The 16,921-nt window shown below is 38.3% G+C and overlaps 4 protein-coding genes across 5 annotated transcripts in view; 2 read left to right on the plus strand and 2 right to left on the minus strand.

Moving 5' to 3' along the window:
• Positions 1-907: 907 nt before the first annotated feature.
• LOC117632696 (sugar transport protein 13-like) lies at positions 908-6,094 on the minus strand. The gene is made up of 5 exons (XM_034366248.1): positions 5,866-6,094; positions 4,775-5,097; positions 3,386-3,510; positions 1,950-2,241; positions 908-1,834 (listed from the first exon to the last, which is right to left on the minus strand). The coding sequence occupies exons 1-5, from the start codon at positions 5,996-5,998 to the stop codon at positions 1,121-1,123; spliced, it is 1,587 nt and encodes a 528-aa protein (XP_034222139.1). The 5' UTR covers positions 5,999-6,094; the 3' UTR covers positions 908-1,120.
• A 3,753-nt stretch (positions 6,095-9,847) lies between these two features.
• Positions 9,848-12,272, plus strand: LOC117637626 (sugar transport protein MST4-like). 2 transcript variants are annotated; one of them, XM_034372567.1, is made up of 6 exons: positions 9,848-9,873; positions 9,989-10,126; positions 10,300-10,622; positions 10,740-10,864; positions 10,963-11,254; positions 11,348-12,272. In XM_034372567.1, the coding sequence occupies exons 2-6, from the start codon at positions 9,994-9,996 to the stop codon at positions 12,008-12,010; spliced, it is 1,536 nt and encodes a 511-aa protein (XP_034228458.1). In that variant the 5' UTR covers positions 9,848-9,873; positions 9,989-9,993; the 3' UTR covers positions 12,011-12,272. The 2 variants fall into 2 exon arrangements, with proteins under 2 accessions (XP_034228458.1, XP_034228452.1); XM_034372561.1 differs by lacking the exon at positions 9,848-9,873 and having other exon boundaries at positions 9,968-10,126.
• A 408-nt stretch (positions 12,273-12,680) lies between these two features.
• LOC117634184 (sugar transport protein MST4-like) lies at positions 12,681-14,935 on the plus strand. Its single transcript, XM_034368152.1, has 5 exons — positions 12,681-12,930; positions 13,066-13,388; positions 13,463-13,587; positions 13,674-13,965; positions 14,072-14,935. The coding sequence occupies exons 1-5, from the start codon at positions 12,798-12,800 to the stop codon at positions 14,732-14,734; spliced, it is 1,536 nt and encodes a 511-aa protein (XP_034224043.1). The 5' UTR covers positions 12,681-12,797; the 3' UTR covers positions 14,735-14,935.
• Positions 14,936-15,318: 383 nt separating this feature from the next.
• LOC117614086 (sugar transport protein MST4-like) overlaps positions 15,319-16,921 on the minus strand; it is a 19,392-nt gene continuing 17,789 nt past the window's right edge. Inside the window, exon 5 of the mRNA XM_034342778.1 lies at positions 15,319-15,425. Within this exon, the coding sequence (XP_034198669.1) occupies positions 15,319-15,425 (107 nt within the window). The remainder of the gene's footprint in view (positions 15,426-16,921) is intronic.

The raw sequence follows: 16,921 nt of genomic DNA on the forward strand, positions 1-16,921 counted from the left end.
GAATTGAGAATACACACTTTGCAAGTTAATGCCATTTTTCACTAAACTAGACATCGTTTTGACTTGTTTGATTGCTTCTTTAAAGAATAGTTAAGAAGAGTATAAATTTATAATGTTATTATAATCTGTGTCTCGTCCTCAGATCCCTATATTGATAACAATATACTTTTTCTTCACTAAAATATGGATATTAAGAGAAAATTGTGATGTGATAAAACTCGGTGATATCTCTCACCAACATGGAAATTCTTAGTAGCAGCCCGAGTGGTCCATCCAGAGAAGTCTCCAAACCGGCAAACAGCTGCATGGGATACCTGCGTGGGGCACAACCATTATCACCAACTGTAGAGCCAAGACTCTCACTCCCAAAGCCATGGCAGCTGCTAGAAACTATGACGGAGGGAAAGAGTAGTAAATTAATTTCTTCTGATCGATTTATGGAAATTTATGAAGTGTTTTTAGGTCTAAAGGGGCATCATCAGTGGCAAACCAGAATTTTCTTCTTTCATATTCTTTCATCTTTGTTTTTGGGATGTCATGTTGCAATTGAGTGAAAGATCTTTTTTAGATTAAACAGATTTTTTAAAGTTGTTTTGGCTTTTGGGTACTAGTTTGGTGGCAAGTTATACATTCGTTGGGGTATGATATGAAGTTGTTTCTTTGCGAGGGTGAAGGCCAAAACAAACCAATCGCCACCTGTTGGCATTGCTTTACCAGTCTTTCTTCCCTTTAATGAATGGTTCACATCATAGGCAAAACTAATTCCAAGGGAAATGACCCTTCATACTAGCGAGGGACTTGAAAGAGAACCGAAAAAATGAAAAAAAATAAAATAAAATTGAAAACAGAGATTTTTCATGTAAATTAGTTTTGTATACTAAAAGCTACTATCAATGAGTATCGATTCTGAGCAAAACAATGTTATGTTGTAATAAATTCCAGATACGCATAAGATGAACAAATGCACCGCATAAAGCTTTTCAATACATGACCTTCCCCTTGAAACAGAGGAAGGTTAATTAATGACACTGGAAATAATATATATATAATATTGTTTAGATATATCTAAGCGATGTATTTACTATTTAGTGTAGACAAAACCCTGCTACTTTTCCCAAATTTACAGCTGAGAAATAGGATCAAATCCATTAGCATGCCCGTTTTTCTTTAAGTCATCTCCAGCAATCTGATTTCCTTCAATGTGGTAGTCATCCATGAACCTCTTCCAAAGCCAATGCTGCTTCCATACCCTCTCAGTCATTTCTTCAATTGGGATGTTTTTCGTCTCCGGGAGCAGGAACAGCACAAAGAATGACATGATTAAGACCCAGCCGGAGAAGAAGAGGAAGATGCCAAACTTGAAGTGGCAAAGCATTGAGAGGAAGCCCTGTGCTATGACGAAAGTGAAGAGCAAGTTGGTGCAGACGGTCACACTTTGCCCGGCTGAGCGGGTCTCTAGAGGGAATGTCTCACTAGGTATCAGCCAACCTAGAGGTCCCCAAGACCAAGCAAATGCAGCTACATAAGTGCAAACCAGAACTACCACAAAGATTGCAAAGCCTTTGTGAAGGTCATCAGAGTGGTCCTTGACCTTGAATCCTAGTATTACGGCTATAACCACTTGAGACAGGAACATTTGAACTCCAGCTTGCAGTAACAGCATGCGACGGCCTACTTTATCAACTGAGTAGATGGATACAACAGTGGAGACAACATTGACGGCCCCTGTTATAACAGATGAGTAGAGGGCAGCGTCGCTGCCAAATCCTAATGTGTTGAATAGGACTGGCGCGTAAAACATAATGGCGTTGATGCCAGTAAATTGTTGGAAGATCTGCAGAGAAGTTTCAGTCAAGAAAGAAAACACAATCAGCATACTAGTACTAATTGAATTTTTTTTATAATTCGGTTTAGTGCAAATGCAAAAAGGCATTCTGTTAATTACTAACCTGCAAGGCTACTGCAATGATAAGTTGGGGGCGATTCCTACGCTTTAAGAGATTTCTAAAGGGGTGCTTCACTTCTTTAGCGATGCGACTAGCCTCAACAAGTTCCAAGAACTCTGGTTCCACATTATCAGTGCCCCGGATCCTCCTAAGTACAGCTTTTCCTTCTTCTAAGAGACCGCGCTCTACAAGACTGTTGGGAGTTTCCACCACCAAAAGGGCTCCCACGGTTAGAAGACCAGCAGGAAGACCAGCCAACCCCAATGACACCCTCCAGCCCCATCCTCCTGTGATTCTGTTAATCAAGGAAGTTCATCAACAGTATGCAAAATAGTCAGCATTTACAAAATACATGTACTATATGAAATTTTTCATGGAGAATTGTTAAGTGGACAAAGTAAACCATTAACTAGACAGTTTTGGTCACATTAACTAGACACTTTTTGTGACCGAAAAAGTAAAGGAGAAAGTGGTAATTTCACATGCAATGAAATAAACATAAATTAAAATTGATATTTTCTATGGACTTTCCCCTGAATTTCTATCTCATGATATTCCTAGGGACAATTAGGCATCCCAAATGCCCAAATGAATAGCTTTGAATCTTTGATAATGTTGGAATTCCAAAAATTGACTTGGAGACATGATAAGATTGAAATTTTTGAGCCATCTGAATATGATTAAGATAATAGAAAAGGAGGTCAAACAATGTGTAAGCTGAAAAGAATATTTGCACGTCTTTGTTAACTAACACCTACCCTTTTTTGTCCCACGGTACCATGAGACACTTCTTGATTAGAAAACCTTGTAAATCCCACAAATCAAGATCCTATCTATCATTCAAATGCATATTTTAATAGAACAACCCTCCCCTTCCTCCCTCAGACAGATACTCATCTATCGTTAGTTTTACCAGTCTATTGATTGAATAGTTTATTTGATGAGCCAAATTGTTGGCTTTGAGTGCTGAACTGAATACTAAAATCCCAATAGTCCAACAGAGGCAGCATTTATACTAACATATAAAATTTGACAGAACGTTCAATATCTTGCATGTAATTTATGGGCACGTGTAATGTTTTCTCTTGGATCAACAACACGTGTACTGTTATTCCTACACAGCTACCTGTCTTCCAATTTACAATATATACTTTAAAAAAAAAATCTTATTAAATTCTTTTTAAAGATCTTTTCCTATTGAGAGAGCGATAACTTATTAAATTCACACATATTATATGGATACTAAAAGTTGAACACATGACCTTTTTTAGAAGAGCATTTGCTCCAAATGACTACATTACTGGATCTTTCGCTTTATCTTATTAAATTTTGACCAATAATTCTTTCATTCTGAGCAGTACTATGATGTCAAAGAAACCAGTTCCTATACATTCAGCAAATACACAAAACATGAACAAGTTAGGGAGAAGCTGACTTACTTATTGGTGCCGTAATTAACGAGGTTTGCAAATAGAATGCCAATGGTGATATTGAGCTGGAACAGTATGTTTAGCCCTCCACGTATTCTTGTAGGTGCAATCTCGGAAAGGAACAGTGGCACAGCCTGTAAGTAACATGAAAATTGAATGATTATTGAAAAAGAAAAGCAGATGACCAATATCAATAGTTTATCTGGATATCAAATTTTTTTTTTTCCAACTGAAACATATATATCAACTTGTCGTAGTTGTAACAGGATCAGTTGAGTCTTTTTGATTAAACAAGTTCAAAAATACATATTAAACAAGTAATTAATTTGTTAAACAGATAGAAGATCCCCCCCACAGAATCAACTTGGGTTCATATGCATTATGCCTTAAGGATGCCTGTTTTAATATAATAATCATCCAGCGCCAACCCTTGTTACATAAGAGGTCGAATTTAAGGTCATAATAACTACAAAAGGATAAGATAAACAATTTGGACATGTAGATCACATAGTCATGGACCAGCTAGAAAACCTTGGAACAAGAAAGGTCCACATTTTCACGTTATTTCACAAAGAAATTCACGACTTTTTGGCATAAAAAAAATGAATCGAAAAAGATGCAAAGAAATTGTGTGCGGGCGGCCTCTCTGGATAACTCCGAGTCCCCTTATCGTTATCTGTTATGTATTCTTAAAGAAATTAAGCCACAAAATAGCAAAGAAGTCTCATGGTGACCACATGTACAAACGTCAAAACACGAGAATATATTTAAAGTAAACAGAGTTGGAAAACCGTGTGGATGATTGTGACTTGCAAAGAAAATGACTTTAAAAGCACAGAAATAAAGATGCCCATGGGCCATGGCTTCTGATTTGATCATGTTCATGGGCATACATCTCTTCCAATCTAAGCGTTTACAACCAACAAACATTTTATAAGCCACAAAAGAATATTTTGCCATGATATTTTGGGAAAAATTTATTAACTGAACCACCCCTTTCTTTGATTCTTAATTATAACAAGGTGAGGTGTCTAAGTCACTAGTCAGTTTACAACTACGAAATGTTATAATCAAATTAGACTTATTACAGAAGTAGGAATGGACCCAATACTTATATGGTGTCGGTATGGCAAGAGACAAGGCTAAAGAACGCGTTTTCAGCTTACACCACACTCGGTCCCCACAGAGATTATGTACCCATAAAATTAAATTTGGTATTATGGTATTGCAAGAGACATGGATTAGGTCAGTTGGCGAGGATAATATGCCAACCTCTCTCACATTCAAGTTCGAATTTCTTTTTCTAGTAAATTAGATTAACTTAGAGTAATTTAGACTATCTCAAGTTTAAAAAATACCTAATTATGAACAAAATTGAAAATTGAAAATTGAACTGACCTGATTGGCAAACCCAACTCCACAACCAAGTGAGATCCTGCCAATGATGAGCATGGCAAGGTCTTGAGCTGCACCATTGAGAATTGTCCCGATTATAAAGAACACGCCAGCGATGAGCATAGACGGCCTTCGCCCAAACTTTCTGGTTGTGTAGGAAGCCGCGAACGTCGCCGTTAAACCAGCAAGGTAAAGCGACGACGTGAATAACTGCAGGCCCTGGTTATCGTATTTGCAGTAATTGCTGTTGATCCCCTGCTCCTGCGTCCTCCTGTACACAACAGGGAAGAACTTTTTCAGGAACGGGGACATGGATGTAACTCCACCTGCAACAAAAGGGTATAAAGGTCATTTTTCAAAACTTGGAAATCAAAGCAGCACATGGTGATGGTAGTCAACGGGTGTGATGATGGCTGATGCATAATACGGCATCGACTCGACTCATGATTTAGTCATGTCTGCTCGGATTTCCAATTTGGCGGGAGCGACAAAAGGCCAAAAAAGAAGGTGGGAGAGAAAAAACTCCTTAAATCCCATTGGCCCAAAAATGGATCAAATTTGGTAACTTTAATTTAGCCCAAAACTCAACCAGAAAGCACTCACAAGTTTCTCATGAATTTGGAAAATTTCAGAAAACATACATCATATGCAATTTTTTGTTTTAGGTTTTTATAAATAAGTCCATATTAACATGATATTATACAAAAACTCACATAGAGTGTATTTTGTACAAAAAATTCAAAATTAACCACTTGTTATTTGTGAAAAGTGATTTTATTTTTCGTAATTGAACAGCAGAAAACATAAAAATAGAAACTTTTTGCTTCATTAAAATAATAATTTGAACAAAATTTTTTTTCCCTTTTCCATTATAAAAATAGAAACTTTCTTTTGCTGCTTTCACCGGAATTGACTAAAAGTGGTTTTGTTTATTAAAAGAGAAGAAAAAACATGAATTAATTAATCAAGCACAATATTAACGCATTGAACCCTAACCAAACAATGCCCTCAAAGTCCATCTACCAGAGTAGCTGAACCAGCAAGATCTAAGCACACCAAGCCCAAATGATTCGTCAGGTGAAGTTAATTTTTACCTGAAACGCCGACGTCGTAGCCAAACATGAGCCCTCCGGTGGCCGCCATTATACACGAGATGATGACGATGGGCGTGATCTTCGCCTCGAACTCTTGCCCGGCCGAACTGGCCGCGAACCCTCCACCAGTCATTGCCGATGAACCAAGACCAAAACTTGACTTTAGTTTCGTTAATGTCTGAAACCAAGAGGAGGAGGAAGAAGAAGAAGAAGAAGAGAGAGAGAGATGAGTGGTAGTGTTTATGAGATTTTATGGAGACGAGGGGGGTTTATATAGAGGAGGAGGCATGAAAGAAAGCACGAGGTACGAATGGGATCCTGCAGTGGGCACCACCGTTGAGATTTGTCCACGTGTATTGACACGGACGGATGGCGTTCTCTGTTCACTCATTGACGTCTTGCTCCCTGGCTTGCTGGTCCGCAGTCAACAAAAACAATATCTCCTGTATAAGTATTCTAAAGTTCTCCTGGCATTTGGTTTGGACTGCTAATTCCTTTGTGCACCCCCCAATCCGAATGTTAATGGGTTTTGACCAAAATAAAAACTCGAATGTTAATGGTTTTTTTTATTCTTTCTAAAAAATTTATTATCATGTTCATACTAAATCCAATTTAGAATTCTTAAAGTTGCTCTTGAGTATTGCCCCGAGCCTCTAAAATTTCAGGGCCGACTCTTCTTACGCTTTATTAAAGTATTAACATCATTTGATTTTTTTTGGGGGGGCAAGCAAGTTCCCAATCGACTTCTTTTTCTGTTTTTCAAATGCTTCTTTTGGTCAACTTAATAAGAGTGTCATTAATTAGGTTATCCATGGAGGATTAACACAAAAACCTAAAATTCCAGAGATCGACGTGCCCCCATAATCCACATGTGCAATGATGCAAGTTCGTGGAAATCATCGATGTTTCCTACATTATTTATGCTCAATTTAAATATGCCTTTCGAATTCAAAATTGCACATGTAATTTTATGATCAGTCCGTCGACATCATCAACAGATTGCCAATACGACAAGCGTTCAGACACTAAAAACGAATATAAAGCCTTACGTACGTACATGAGACTGTTTTTATTTTATTTTTTCTGATACATGACATAGACGACGACAAATTGATTGCTTTCATTTCCCACCGTCGAACCTTACACAGTGCTATACGTAACGCCTTACCTCCCTAACAAAGTTCAAGTCAGTTTAATAAGACCAAATATCACAAGATTATTTAGCCACCTATTTTGCTGCTGGGTTGAATATTATTTCAGAATCAAGGCAACTTCAAACTTTCAAGGTATGCTAGATTTAAGGTTTGTTATAAGTTCGATATTACTGATTACATGCACGTGTAATAATTTGGGTGAACTTGTACACTATATCATTTCGATACTAGCTATTTTAGTAGTAGAGTTTTGATCAAGTAGTCATTAAAAGATTGAACTTAAGAAGGAGCAATAAAAACGCACTGAAACAAAACTAGACTAGCAAAAAACTATAATCATCCAAAATAGGACTATTTGTTCATTAGGTCAATATACAATATTGGAATTCCCACCAAATTAATGCTTTTAGTGTAGGACCCAAAAAATTAGCTTCAAACTCCGCCAGTACTAGTCATCTTTAAATGTCATATAGTTTTCTATTTTTAATATTGTTGGTGATATCTCATGTGGGTGATAAAATGTAGTTTTGTATTAATAAATTCAGCAACCTCAATAGAACCGTTGAAATAAAACAAGTCAGGCTGATCTTGCGGTGACTCAACCATGGACCCAAGATTTAAAATTGCAAACCCCACAATATTATAAAATAAATGTGGAGTACTTTTCTTCAATCCCCAATACAAGACTTTTATTATTATCCATTTCCTTTTTTGTTTATTAAAAGAGTAGAAATTGGCAAATCCAGCATCCAAATCTCACTGCTTGGCGTGTTCTTAGAATATTATTGTTTTCCTCCAATTCACATGGCAAAAATCAGATGATTATTTTGCTGTTATCTTCCCCTATTTTTGTGTGTTCACATGTATCACCTGAAACATGTGATTTTGTAGTTTTGGGAAAATAGAGTTTACAACGGAAGAATGTCTCTGGCCAAAAGAAACAAACCACACCCCCCCCCCCCCCCCCCCCCAAAAAAAATAAATATTGGGGAAGATGAATTTATACACAGGACCTCGAGTGCAGAAGTAAATGCTCTTAATCACTTGAACTACAAGCCTCTCGGACAACAACCATATCATTTAGCCGGCACTTTATTTTGATCACCTCGGCAAACCCCTGCATTTGCCCTTTTTTCTTTAAACAAAAGAAAAAAGTTAATCAAAAGGTTCAAAAAGAAATGTTGAACAAAAAATAAAAAAAATTGAAAAGAAATGACGTTAAACGATGACCTCAGGGAGAGTTGAGAGGGACAGCGGGCTGCCAAGAATGCGTGAGGGTTGATGTATACTTTTGGGAGGCACCAAAGTTGACCGTTTTTATTTAATTAGATGCTCAAAAACCATGCAAATCGCAAGGCGTTTGGGTTTCGGATTTGGAAGTCTAGACTTTCGTTGTTGGTTTTGGATAAGGATAAAAACAAAGACATGACTTTGTTCACGGGAAAATTCTTGAAAGTAAAGAAGGAAACGTACGGATGCTCATGTCCACAGCCGAAAGGTTGGGAGGTATAAGATGCATGACTTTTTCTACTTTTCCACAAAGCAAGAACTTTCAACTGTTCATAAATAAATAGACTTATTTTAGAAGTCTTGAGGTTGAACCAATATTAAGCAGCTTTTGTGGTGCAGCCACTATTAGTGTAACTGTTGCTTGTCTTCCAATGATAGGCCTGCAATTATGACTTCACTAATTGATTGGGCCTTTCTTTTTCTGGTCCGGCTATGAACTGTAAGTTGATTATTTCAAAAGCACGTATACTCTTGTCACTGCACCATTAGCTTCAAGTTCACATCCTCTTTTTTTGTTTGTTTAATAATTTTTTTTCTTTCTACAGAAGTGACAAGCATCTACTGCTTACAAAAGCAAATTGTCTTGTAAGTTATAATTATCTTGGAGAAGTTAGTTGGACATCAGTTGGTGGAATCGTTAAGCTCAACGATGGGATCACTGAGCCCTACCATTATCTTTATTTTTATCCACTATTTTGAAGGGAGCAAATTAGGAATTCAGAAAGTTGCAGCTCAAACGAAGTGTTGGCGGGAGATTGTTGGAAAAATAATATGCCGAATATTTTTAGGTCGATCGAAAAAGCGAAAAAGAAGCAAAAGAAAAAGTAAAAAGAGGAAGATTTTTTTTTTTTTTTTTTTTTTGCAGCATCAATTCAAGGGTGCTGGCACTGGTCCCTTGTGCTCCAGCGCACAGTCGTGATTCCAATTTATTACTTCATTGTTTTGAATCTATTCCAAGGTTCATGATTAGGTGAGATTTCTCTATCGAGAATATAACTTTATATCACACTTATCAGATTATTTGCAACGTATCTGATAACATGTGATTCATCTATACAAGTAGATCTTACTTTAAAGAAATGTGGTTTGTAAATAAAATAAAATAAATTACAATTATACGTATATAGTTCAATGCATCATTTCATTTACATCATTAAAACAAAACAAACTTGGTTTATAAATAGAAGTCTTAAAATATAAATCATAAAATTAGTAAAATAGAGATGTTTAGAAAGCCTATATTTAAATAAATATTTGAGCCGATAATTAATTTGAGGTGGATGAGGATCTAATTTTGTGGTGTGTAATCTTGGTCAAGACGACTAAGACTAAGCAAAGCTACAGGAATGAAGAGTACGTACATCAACAGTTGACCATCCAATGTGGAAAGGTCCTGTCCATGGAACTTACTAAGTCACGACAGTCATCCATTTTCTACGTGGTTCACTCTCTGTCGCCTTTAGGTCTTCAGGTCGTCTGGTATATATAAGCCCCTGAAGAACACACACCTCATTTCACCGAGCAAAGTCTCTTCTTCTTCCTTTTCTTCTTCAGTTTGATAGAGGTCATCAAGTAGATGTATATACATAAATAAATGCAAAATACTTATGTGTAATTAGATAATATAAGAAATAAAGTGTAGCCAAGTAAGTTCGAGTTCTAACTTGATTAAGAAGCAGAAACCATGGCGGGTGGTGGATTTGGGACCGGGACGGGAGGAGGAGACTTTGAGGCAAAGATCACACCTCTTGTGATCATTTCTTGCATATTGGCCTCCAGCGGAGGCCTCATGTTTGGTTATGACGTTGGTATTTCCGGTACGTACGTATGTAGCAAAGAGCTAGCTAGCTATGTTCTCATGCATGCAAGCAAATGGTTATATATTGGTCTTACTTAAAACACAATTAATTAAAAATTATTTGATACTGCGTATGTAAACATAATTAATTTATAATGTAGTCTAATGATCAAACTATAATTGATCATGCAGGGGGTGTTACATCCATGCCGGAGTTCCTGAGGGAATTCTTCCCAACAGTGTATAAGAAGAACAGCCAGCCCGGACTTGAAAGCAATTACTGTAAATACGATAATCAGGGCTTGCAGCTGTTCACGTCTTCATTGTACCTCGCTGCTTTGGTAGCTACCTTCGTTGCGTCCTACACAACCAAATCGCTAGGCCGAAAGCTAACCATGTTGATGGCGGGGATTTTCTTCCTCGTCGGAACAGTTTTCAATGCTGCAGCTGTTAACCTTGCCATGCTTATCATTGGCAGGATCTTACTTGGTTGTGGAGTTGGTTTTGCAAACCAGGTTTAATTAACTCTTAATCTTATCTTAATTTCCATTATAAGGATTTGTAGTTTGAACACATAATATTCATAAATTTAATTCCATGTAATTAATGGATATCTATATGATTGATTACAGGCGGTGCCACTTTTCCTTTCGGAGGTTGCACCCACAAGAATTCGTGGGTCACTAAATATACTCTTCCAGCTGATGTGCACCATTGGCATTCTTGTAGCAAACATGATCAACTATGGAACTTCCAAGTAATTAAGCCAATATAATTAATTATTAGCTAGTTATAAATATTAATCACATATAATTAAGGTGTAATGAAGTTGTGCTATGTACCACCTGCATGCAGAATGTCAGGGCCAAATGGATGGAGGATATCACTGGGTTTAGCTGCCATTCCAGCACTCTTGTTAACCATGGGGTCTCTCATTGTAACAGACACTCCTAACAGTTTGATTGCTCGCGGTAAGATGGAGGAAGGGAAAGCGATTCTTAAAAAGATTCGCGGTGTTGACAACGTCGAACCAGAGTTCTTAGAAATTGTTGAGGCCAGTCGTGCGGCTAATGAAGTGAAGCATCCCTTCAGAAATCTCCTTAAGCGCAGAAACAGGCCTCAACTGGTCATTGCAATCTGCATGCAGGTGCTGCGACTATAGCCTATTGTTGTGTTAACTAGTTTTCACAATCACATATTATTAGATAGTCTGACATGTTATGTTTGTACGTGCATACAGATTTTCCAGCAATTGACTGGCATTAACGCAATTATGTTCTACGCTCCCGTTTTGTTCAAGACCTTGGGATTTAAGAGTGACGCTTCCCTTTACTCATCCGCCATAACAGGAGCTGTCAATGTCCTCTCAACTGTTGTATCAATCTACTTTGTGGACAGAGCTGGTCGCCGCGTGCTCCTGCTAGAAGCGGGTGTTCAAATGTTCCTTTCTCAAATTGTGATTACAGTAGTGCTCGGAATCAAACTGAAGGACGACGTGAACAACCTCGGCCATGGCTTGGGAATTCTTGTGCTGGTTTTCGTGTGCAGTTTCGTTGCATCCTTTGCATGGTCTTGGGGACCTCTTGGGTGGTTGATTCCAAGTGAGATTTTCGCACTAGATGCTCGCTCAGCCGGCCAAAGTGTGGCTGTCTTTTTCAACATGCTCTTCACCTTTATTATAGCCCAGGCCTTCCTCTCAATGCTTTGCCACATGATGTTTGCCATTTTCTTGTTCTTCGCAATTTGGGTCTTCGCCATGACTCTCTTTACTCTCTTCTTAATTCCCGAGACGAAAGGTGTCCCTATTGAAGAGATGACTGAGAGAGTATGGAAGAAGCACTGGTTCTGGAAGCGATATATGGATGAAGTCGAAGATAATCCCAAGGCCCAGGCAAATGCTTAAAGCACTTATCCTTGCCTGCAGGGTTCTTAGATTTTACAATTTCCACGAATTTAAGTTTTAGGAGTTCTTGTTTAGTTCTAGTAGACCTTCATCTCGCACCCCCAAGCCATTTGATTTGTTTTTCTTCCTTTGAACGTAGCTTCAATTTCATTCCAAGCAAAGTACTTGTCAGCAGTGTATAGACTACACTCTGCATGGCAATTGCTTTAATAATTGTTACTTTCGCCGATTAATGTAAGGTTTATCTTTTATTGTTATGTCACGCATGATCTGGTCTATCTTAAAATATATTATTCAAAACAAATTAAAAATATTCGTAGGTTAGTACATCTGGTTTACCTTGTGGCAAACATCCATTTTAAGACATATGCAAGATGTACTAGTTAACGAATTAACCACCACATGATAAGGTTAGGAAATGTGTGGCCAAGCAATCAAAACCAACTTTAGACAGACTCGATCAACTTTAGATGTACTAGTTCAACGAATTTCGCTTTAATGCCTGACCAAGCAATCAAAACCAACCATAGATCATGCCATGGCGAAGGATCCTGACCATGGTACAGACTAAATCATGCCTTTTTCTAGGAAAGTTCACTGGCTGTTGCCCTGAGGTCACCTAGTATATAAACCCCTCAAGTACACATTTCATTTCAGCGAGCTAGTTTTTCAAAACAGTGTCATTGAGGTTGGCTAGTATATACAAGTATCCGCATTCATCAAATTAAATACGCAGAATCAAAGTGTAGCGAAATAAGTTTGAGTACTTAAATAGGAAGCAGAAACAATGGCAGGAGGTGGCTTTGGGGCCGCATCGGGAGGCGGAGACTTTGAAGCAAAGATCACGCCTCTAGTGATCATGTCTTGCATAATGGCCGCTAGCGGAGGCCTCATGTTCGGTTATGATGTTGGTATTTCAGGTAGGCATTGTGGAGCTTTTCATATCATTCACGTAAAATTAATTAACCTTTTTTTTTTTTTGGGGTTAAAAATTTAATTAACATTCTTTCTTAATTTAATTAATTTGACACGTGTGATCATTGTGATGGATGCAGGGGGTGTTACATCCATGCCTTCTTTCCTGAAACAATTCTTCCCGGTTGTTTATAAGAAGACTCAAGAGACTGGACTTGATAGCAACTACTGCAAATACGACAATCAAGGCTTGCAGTTGTTCACATCTTCCTTGTACCTCGCTGCTTTAATTTCAACCTTCTTTGCGTCGTACACAACCCGATCCCTGGGGCGAAAGCTCACCATGTTCATTGCTGGGGTTTTCTTTGTAGTCGGAACAGTTTTTAATGCTGCAGCTGTTAACCTTGCCATGCTTATCATTGGGAGGATCTTGCTTGGTTGTGGAGTTGGTTTTGCTAACCAGGTACATAATTATTTCCTAATCTTAGCTTTTTCTATAACATGCTAGGTTTTACTAATTAATGAATATAAGTACAGGCAGTGCCGCTTTTTCTTTCGGAGATTGCACCCACAAGAATTCGCGGGGCACTTAACATACTCTTCCAGCTAAATATCACCATTGGCATTCTTTTCGCAAATCTTATTAATTATGGAACTGCCAAGTAAGCCACCATCCTCCCTAATATTCCATTAATCATAACCGGTAATTAGACACGAGTGATTAATTAATGTACTTTTTCTGGCACAGAATTGAAGGGGGATATGGATGGAGAGTGTCACTAGGTTTGGCTGGCATTCCAGCAGGTATGCTGACTATTGGGTCTCTCATTGTGGTAGACACACCTAACAGTTTGATCGAACGAGGTAAGTTGGAGGAAGGAAAAGCAGTTCTTAAAAGGATTAGGGGTGTTGACAATGTGGATCCAGAATTCTTAGAGATTGTGGAGGCAAGTCGTGTGGCAAAAGAAGTGAAGCATCCTTTCAGAAACCTCCTTAAGCGTAGGAACAGGCCTCAATTGGTCATTGCAATTTGGATGCAGGTGCCGCAACTATACTAGAACTTGTGCTAACCAAGGCATTTCAAAATCTTAGTTACATTTAACGCATATCAGATAGTCTCACATGTTATGTTTTACATGCCTACAGATTTTCCAGCAATTCACTGGCATTAACGCAGTCATGTTCTACGCTCCAGTTTTGTTCCAGACCTTGGGATTTAAGAGTGATGCTTCCCTCTACTCAGCTGTTATCACAGGAGCTGTCAATGTCCTCTCAACCGTTGTATCAATATACTTTGTTGACAGAGCTGGTCGGCGCGTGCTATTGTTAGAAGCCGGTGTCCAAATGTTCCTTTCTCAATTGGTGGTTGCAATAATAATGGGACTCAAAGTGAAGGATCACTCTAACAACCTTGGCCATGGCTTGGCAATTATTGTGGTGCTTATGGTTTGCAGTTTTGTTTCATCCTTCGCGTGGTCTTGGGGACCTCTCGGGTGGTTGATCCCTAGCGAAACATTCCCATTAGAGGCCCGCTCAGCAGGCCAGAGTGTGGCTGTCTGTACCAACATGCTCTTCACCTTTATCATAGCACAGGCCTTCCTCTCAATGCTTTGCAACATGAAGTTTGGCATTTTCCTCTTCTTCACATTTTGGGTCTTTGTCATGACAATTTTCGTTGTGGTCTTAATTCCTGAGACCAAGGGTGTCCCTATTGAAGAGATGACAGAAAGAGTTTGGAAGCAACACTGGTTCTGGAAGCGATTCATGGATGACGTAGAAGATGATCCTAAGGGCAAGTTGCATGCTTGAACTATCTGAATTCAGATAGTTTATTATCTGCTTGGTGGTTTATTAGATTTTACAAGTTCCCTGAATTTGAGGCTTAATAGTTCTTCTTTGGTTCTAGTAGCCTCACAACACGCCCTCTCTGCTTGCCAAATAATCTGCTAATTTATTTTCTGAGAGGCAATATTTGAACAAAATGTATTCCTGCAGGCCCCTCTTGGTTTACATTTCCTTCTTTTGATTTCGTTTATCAATTCAATTGTCGGAACTGCCCCCTATCGATCTGCATGGATTTTGATGAATTGTGTTTTTCTTAAAGCAAACTTGTCAAAATGAAGAGGATAACAAGAAATAATGTTTATCCCGATCGAGAGAGATGTTTTTGAGCTCTCCTCTCTCTCAACAAAATGAAAGCATAAGAGAAAGGAGAGCTCAAAAATGCATTGCTAAAATCTTTAATATTATGGAAATATGAAAAATGTACAATTGTAGTGATATACAATTGCAATAATATGTACAATTGTGATGAACAAAATTGAAAGAAAATTTCTAAAGACATAACAAACCAAACAAAATTAACAACTGCCCTGCATACGCCGTAAGATGGTTTAAGCATTTGCCTGGGCCTTGGGATTATCTTCGATTTCATCCATATATCGCTTCCAAAACCAGTGCTTCTTCCATACTCTCTCAGTCATCTCTTCAATAGGGACGCCTTTCGTCTCAGGAATTAAGAAGAGCGTGAAGAGAGTCATGGCAAACAACGAGTAAACTTTCATAGAAAAAGGCATGATTTAGTCTGTGTCATGGTCAAGATCCTTCCCCATGGCATGATCCATGGTTGGTTTTCTTTCTTGATTGCTCGGTTAGGCATTAGAAGGACCACATTTCCTAACCTCATCCTGAGAGGTAGTTAATGAATGAAGTTGAGGTTCCACCCCAAAACCAATTGGCAATGGGGAGAATAGCCCAACTCCTTATAAACCTAAGCTAGGTCCCTTAACATTTCAATGTGGGACCAACACTCTCAACATGCCCCCGCACGTGTGGCGAACTTTCAAGCCTAATACGTGGACAACACATATTGAGTGATGTGGGAGCACGTGTGGCCATTGGGCCAAACACGTGAAGCCTTGCTCTGATACCATGAAGGAAGTTGAGGTTCCACCCAAAAACCAATTGGCAATAGGGGGAGTAGCCCAACTCTTTATAAACCTAGGCTAGGTCCCTTAATATTTCAATGTGGGACAAACACTTTCAACAGTTAATTCAATGTGCTCGTCTATTTGTTTAGTCACACTTGAAAAATAATTAGTCCAAATCATGAGAAGCATTATGCATTGGGTCTAAATGCGTGGTTAGTTTCGTATTAAGTTACAAATTGTTAGCTCTTGACCGCTACTATAAACATATATGTTTTGTGACACTTTTATTAAACAATAATCTCAATTAATTGAACCTTGTCAATTTTTTACATTTCTTCATGTGGGAGTTTAGAAAGAACCTACCATTTTATTTTCGAGAGGGGTCACAAAAAGCTTATGGCCGGCCTTAGGCATATAGGGACATATTGACTGTTGGCAGACAAAGAAAGGAACATATGGAAAATTCTGTAGAAATAAATATGGTAGCACTAGTCAGGCATGTCTATTTCACGTCTGTTAGTTAGAGACACGGTTAGAAGTTGTTACGGTTGTAAAGAATTAGTTAAGACTAAAACAAGCTACAAAGCTTAGAGAGTCTCATTTGTATCTCTAACAGATTGAAGAAAATCAGAAAAGCTTTTCATTTTCGTCTTCTTCCATTGAACCTTCCTTTCTGGTTATCTTGGTATCAGAGCATGGACTTGGTTCTGCGTGTAATCTTCAGCTTCTTCGACTTTTCTTGTTCTTCAATTGTAATTGTTTTGTGGCACGAAGCTGTCCTTCTGTGTATTGTTTTCTGATGCCATCTGTTTCTTGTTCATCATGTCGTCAATTTCACCCAAAACTGATGGTTTACTTGGCATGATTTTGAGTAAAGTACATGAGGATAATTTGTTGAAAAGGAGATAACAAATTCAGTCAGTTCTTGAGGGTTACGACCTTTTTGGTTACTTTGATGGTACAGTGGTGTGGTGTCCACCAAAGTACATAATTACAGTTAAATGAGGGGGCACCAATNAAATTACTATGGGAACCTAATTAAATCAAACCCTAGGTTAAATAATTC

This window comes from Prunus dulcis, chromosome 1 (genome assembly GCF_902201215.1).
Source record: "Prunus dulcis chromosome 1, ALMONDv2, whole genome shotgun sequence".
NCBI lineage: Eukaryota > Viridiplantae > Streptophyta > Magnoliopsida > Rosales > Rosaceae > Prunus > Prunus dulcis.

Excerpts from the sequence above, each read along its gene's own strand:
- LOC117632696 (XM_034366248.1), bottom strand. The coding sequence starts at position 5,998 with ATGACTGGTGGAGGGTTCGCGGCCAGTTCGGCCGGGCAAGAGTTCGAG. Across the intron at positions 2,242-3,385 it reads GTTAATTACGGCACCAATAA|AATCACAGGAGGATGGGGCT; the intron begins GTAAGTCAGCTT and ends CTTGATTAACAG. Across the intron at positions 1,835-1,949 it reads TCATTGCAGTAGCCTTGCAG|ATCTTCCAACAATTTACTGG; the intron begins GTTAGTAATTAA and ends ACTTCTCTGCAG.
- LOC117637626 (XM_034372567.1), top strand. The coding sequence starts at position 9,994 with ATGGCGGGTGGTGGATTTGGGACCGGGACGGGAGGAGGAGACTTTGAG. Across the intron at positions 10,127-10,299 it reads TTATGACGTTGGTATTTCCG|GGGGTGTTACATCCATGCCG; the intron begins GTACGTACGTAT and ends TTGATCATGCAG. Across the intron at positions 10,623-10,739 it reads GAGTTGGTTTTGCAAACCAG|GCGGTGCCACTTTTCCTTTC; the intron begins GTTTAATTAACT and ends GATTGATTACAG.
- LOC117634184 (XM_034368152.1), top strand. The coding sequence starts at position 12,798 with ATGGCAGGAGGTGGCTTTGGGGCCGCATCGGGAGGCGGAGACTTTGAA. Across the intron at positions 12,931-13,065 it reads TTATGATGTTGGTATTTCAG|GGGGTGTTACATCCATGCCT; the intron begins GTAGGCATTGTG and ends TGATGGATGCAG. Across the intron at positions 13,389-13,462 it reads GAGTTGGTTTTGCTAACCAG|GCAGTGCCGCTTTTTCTTTC; the intron begins GTACATAATTAT and ends ATATAAGTACAG.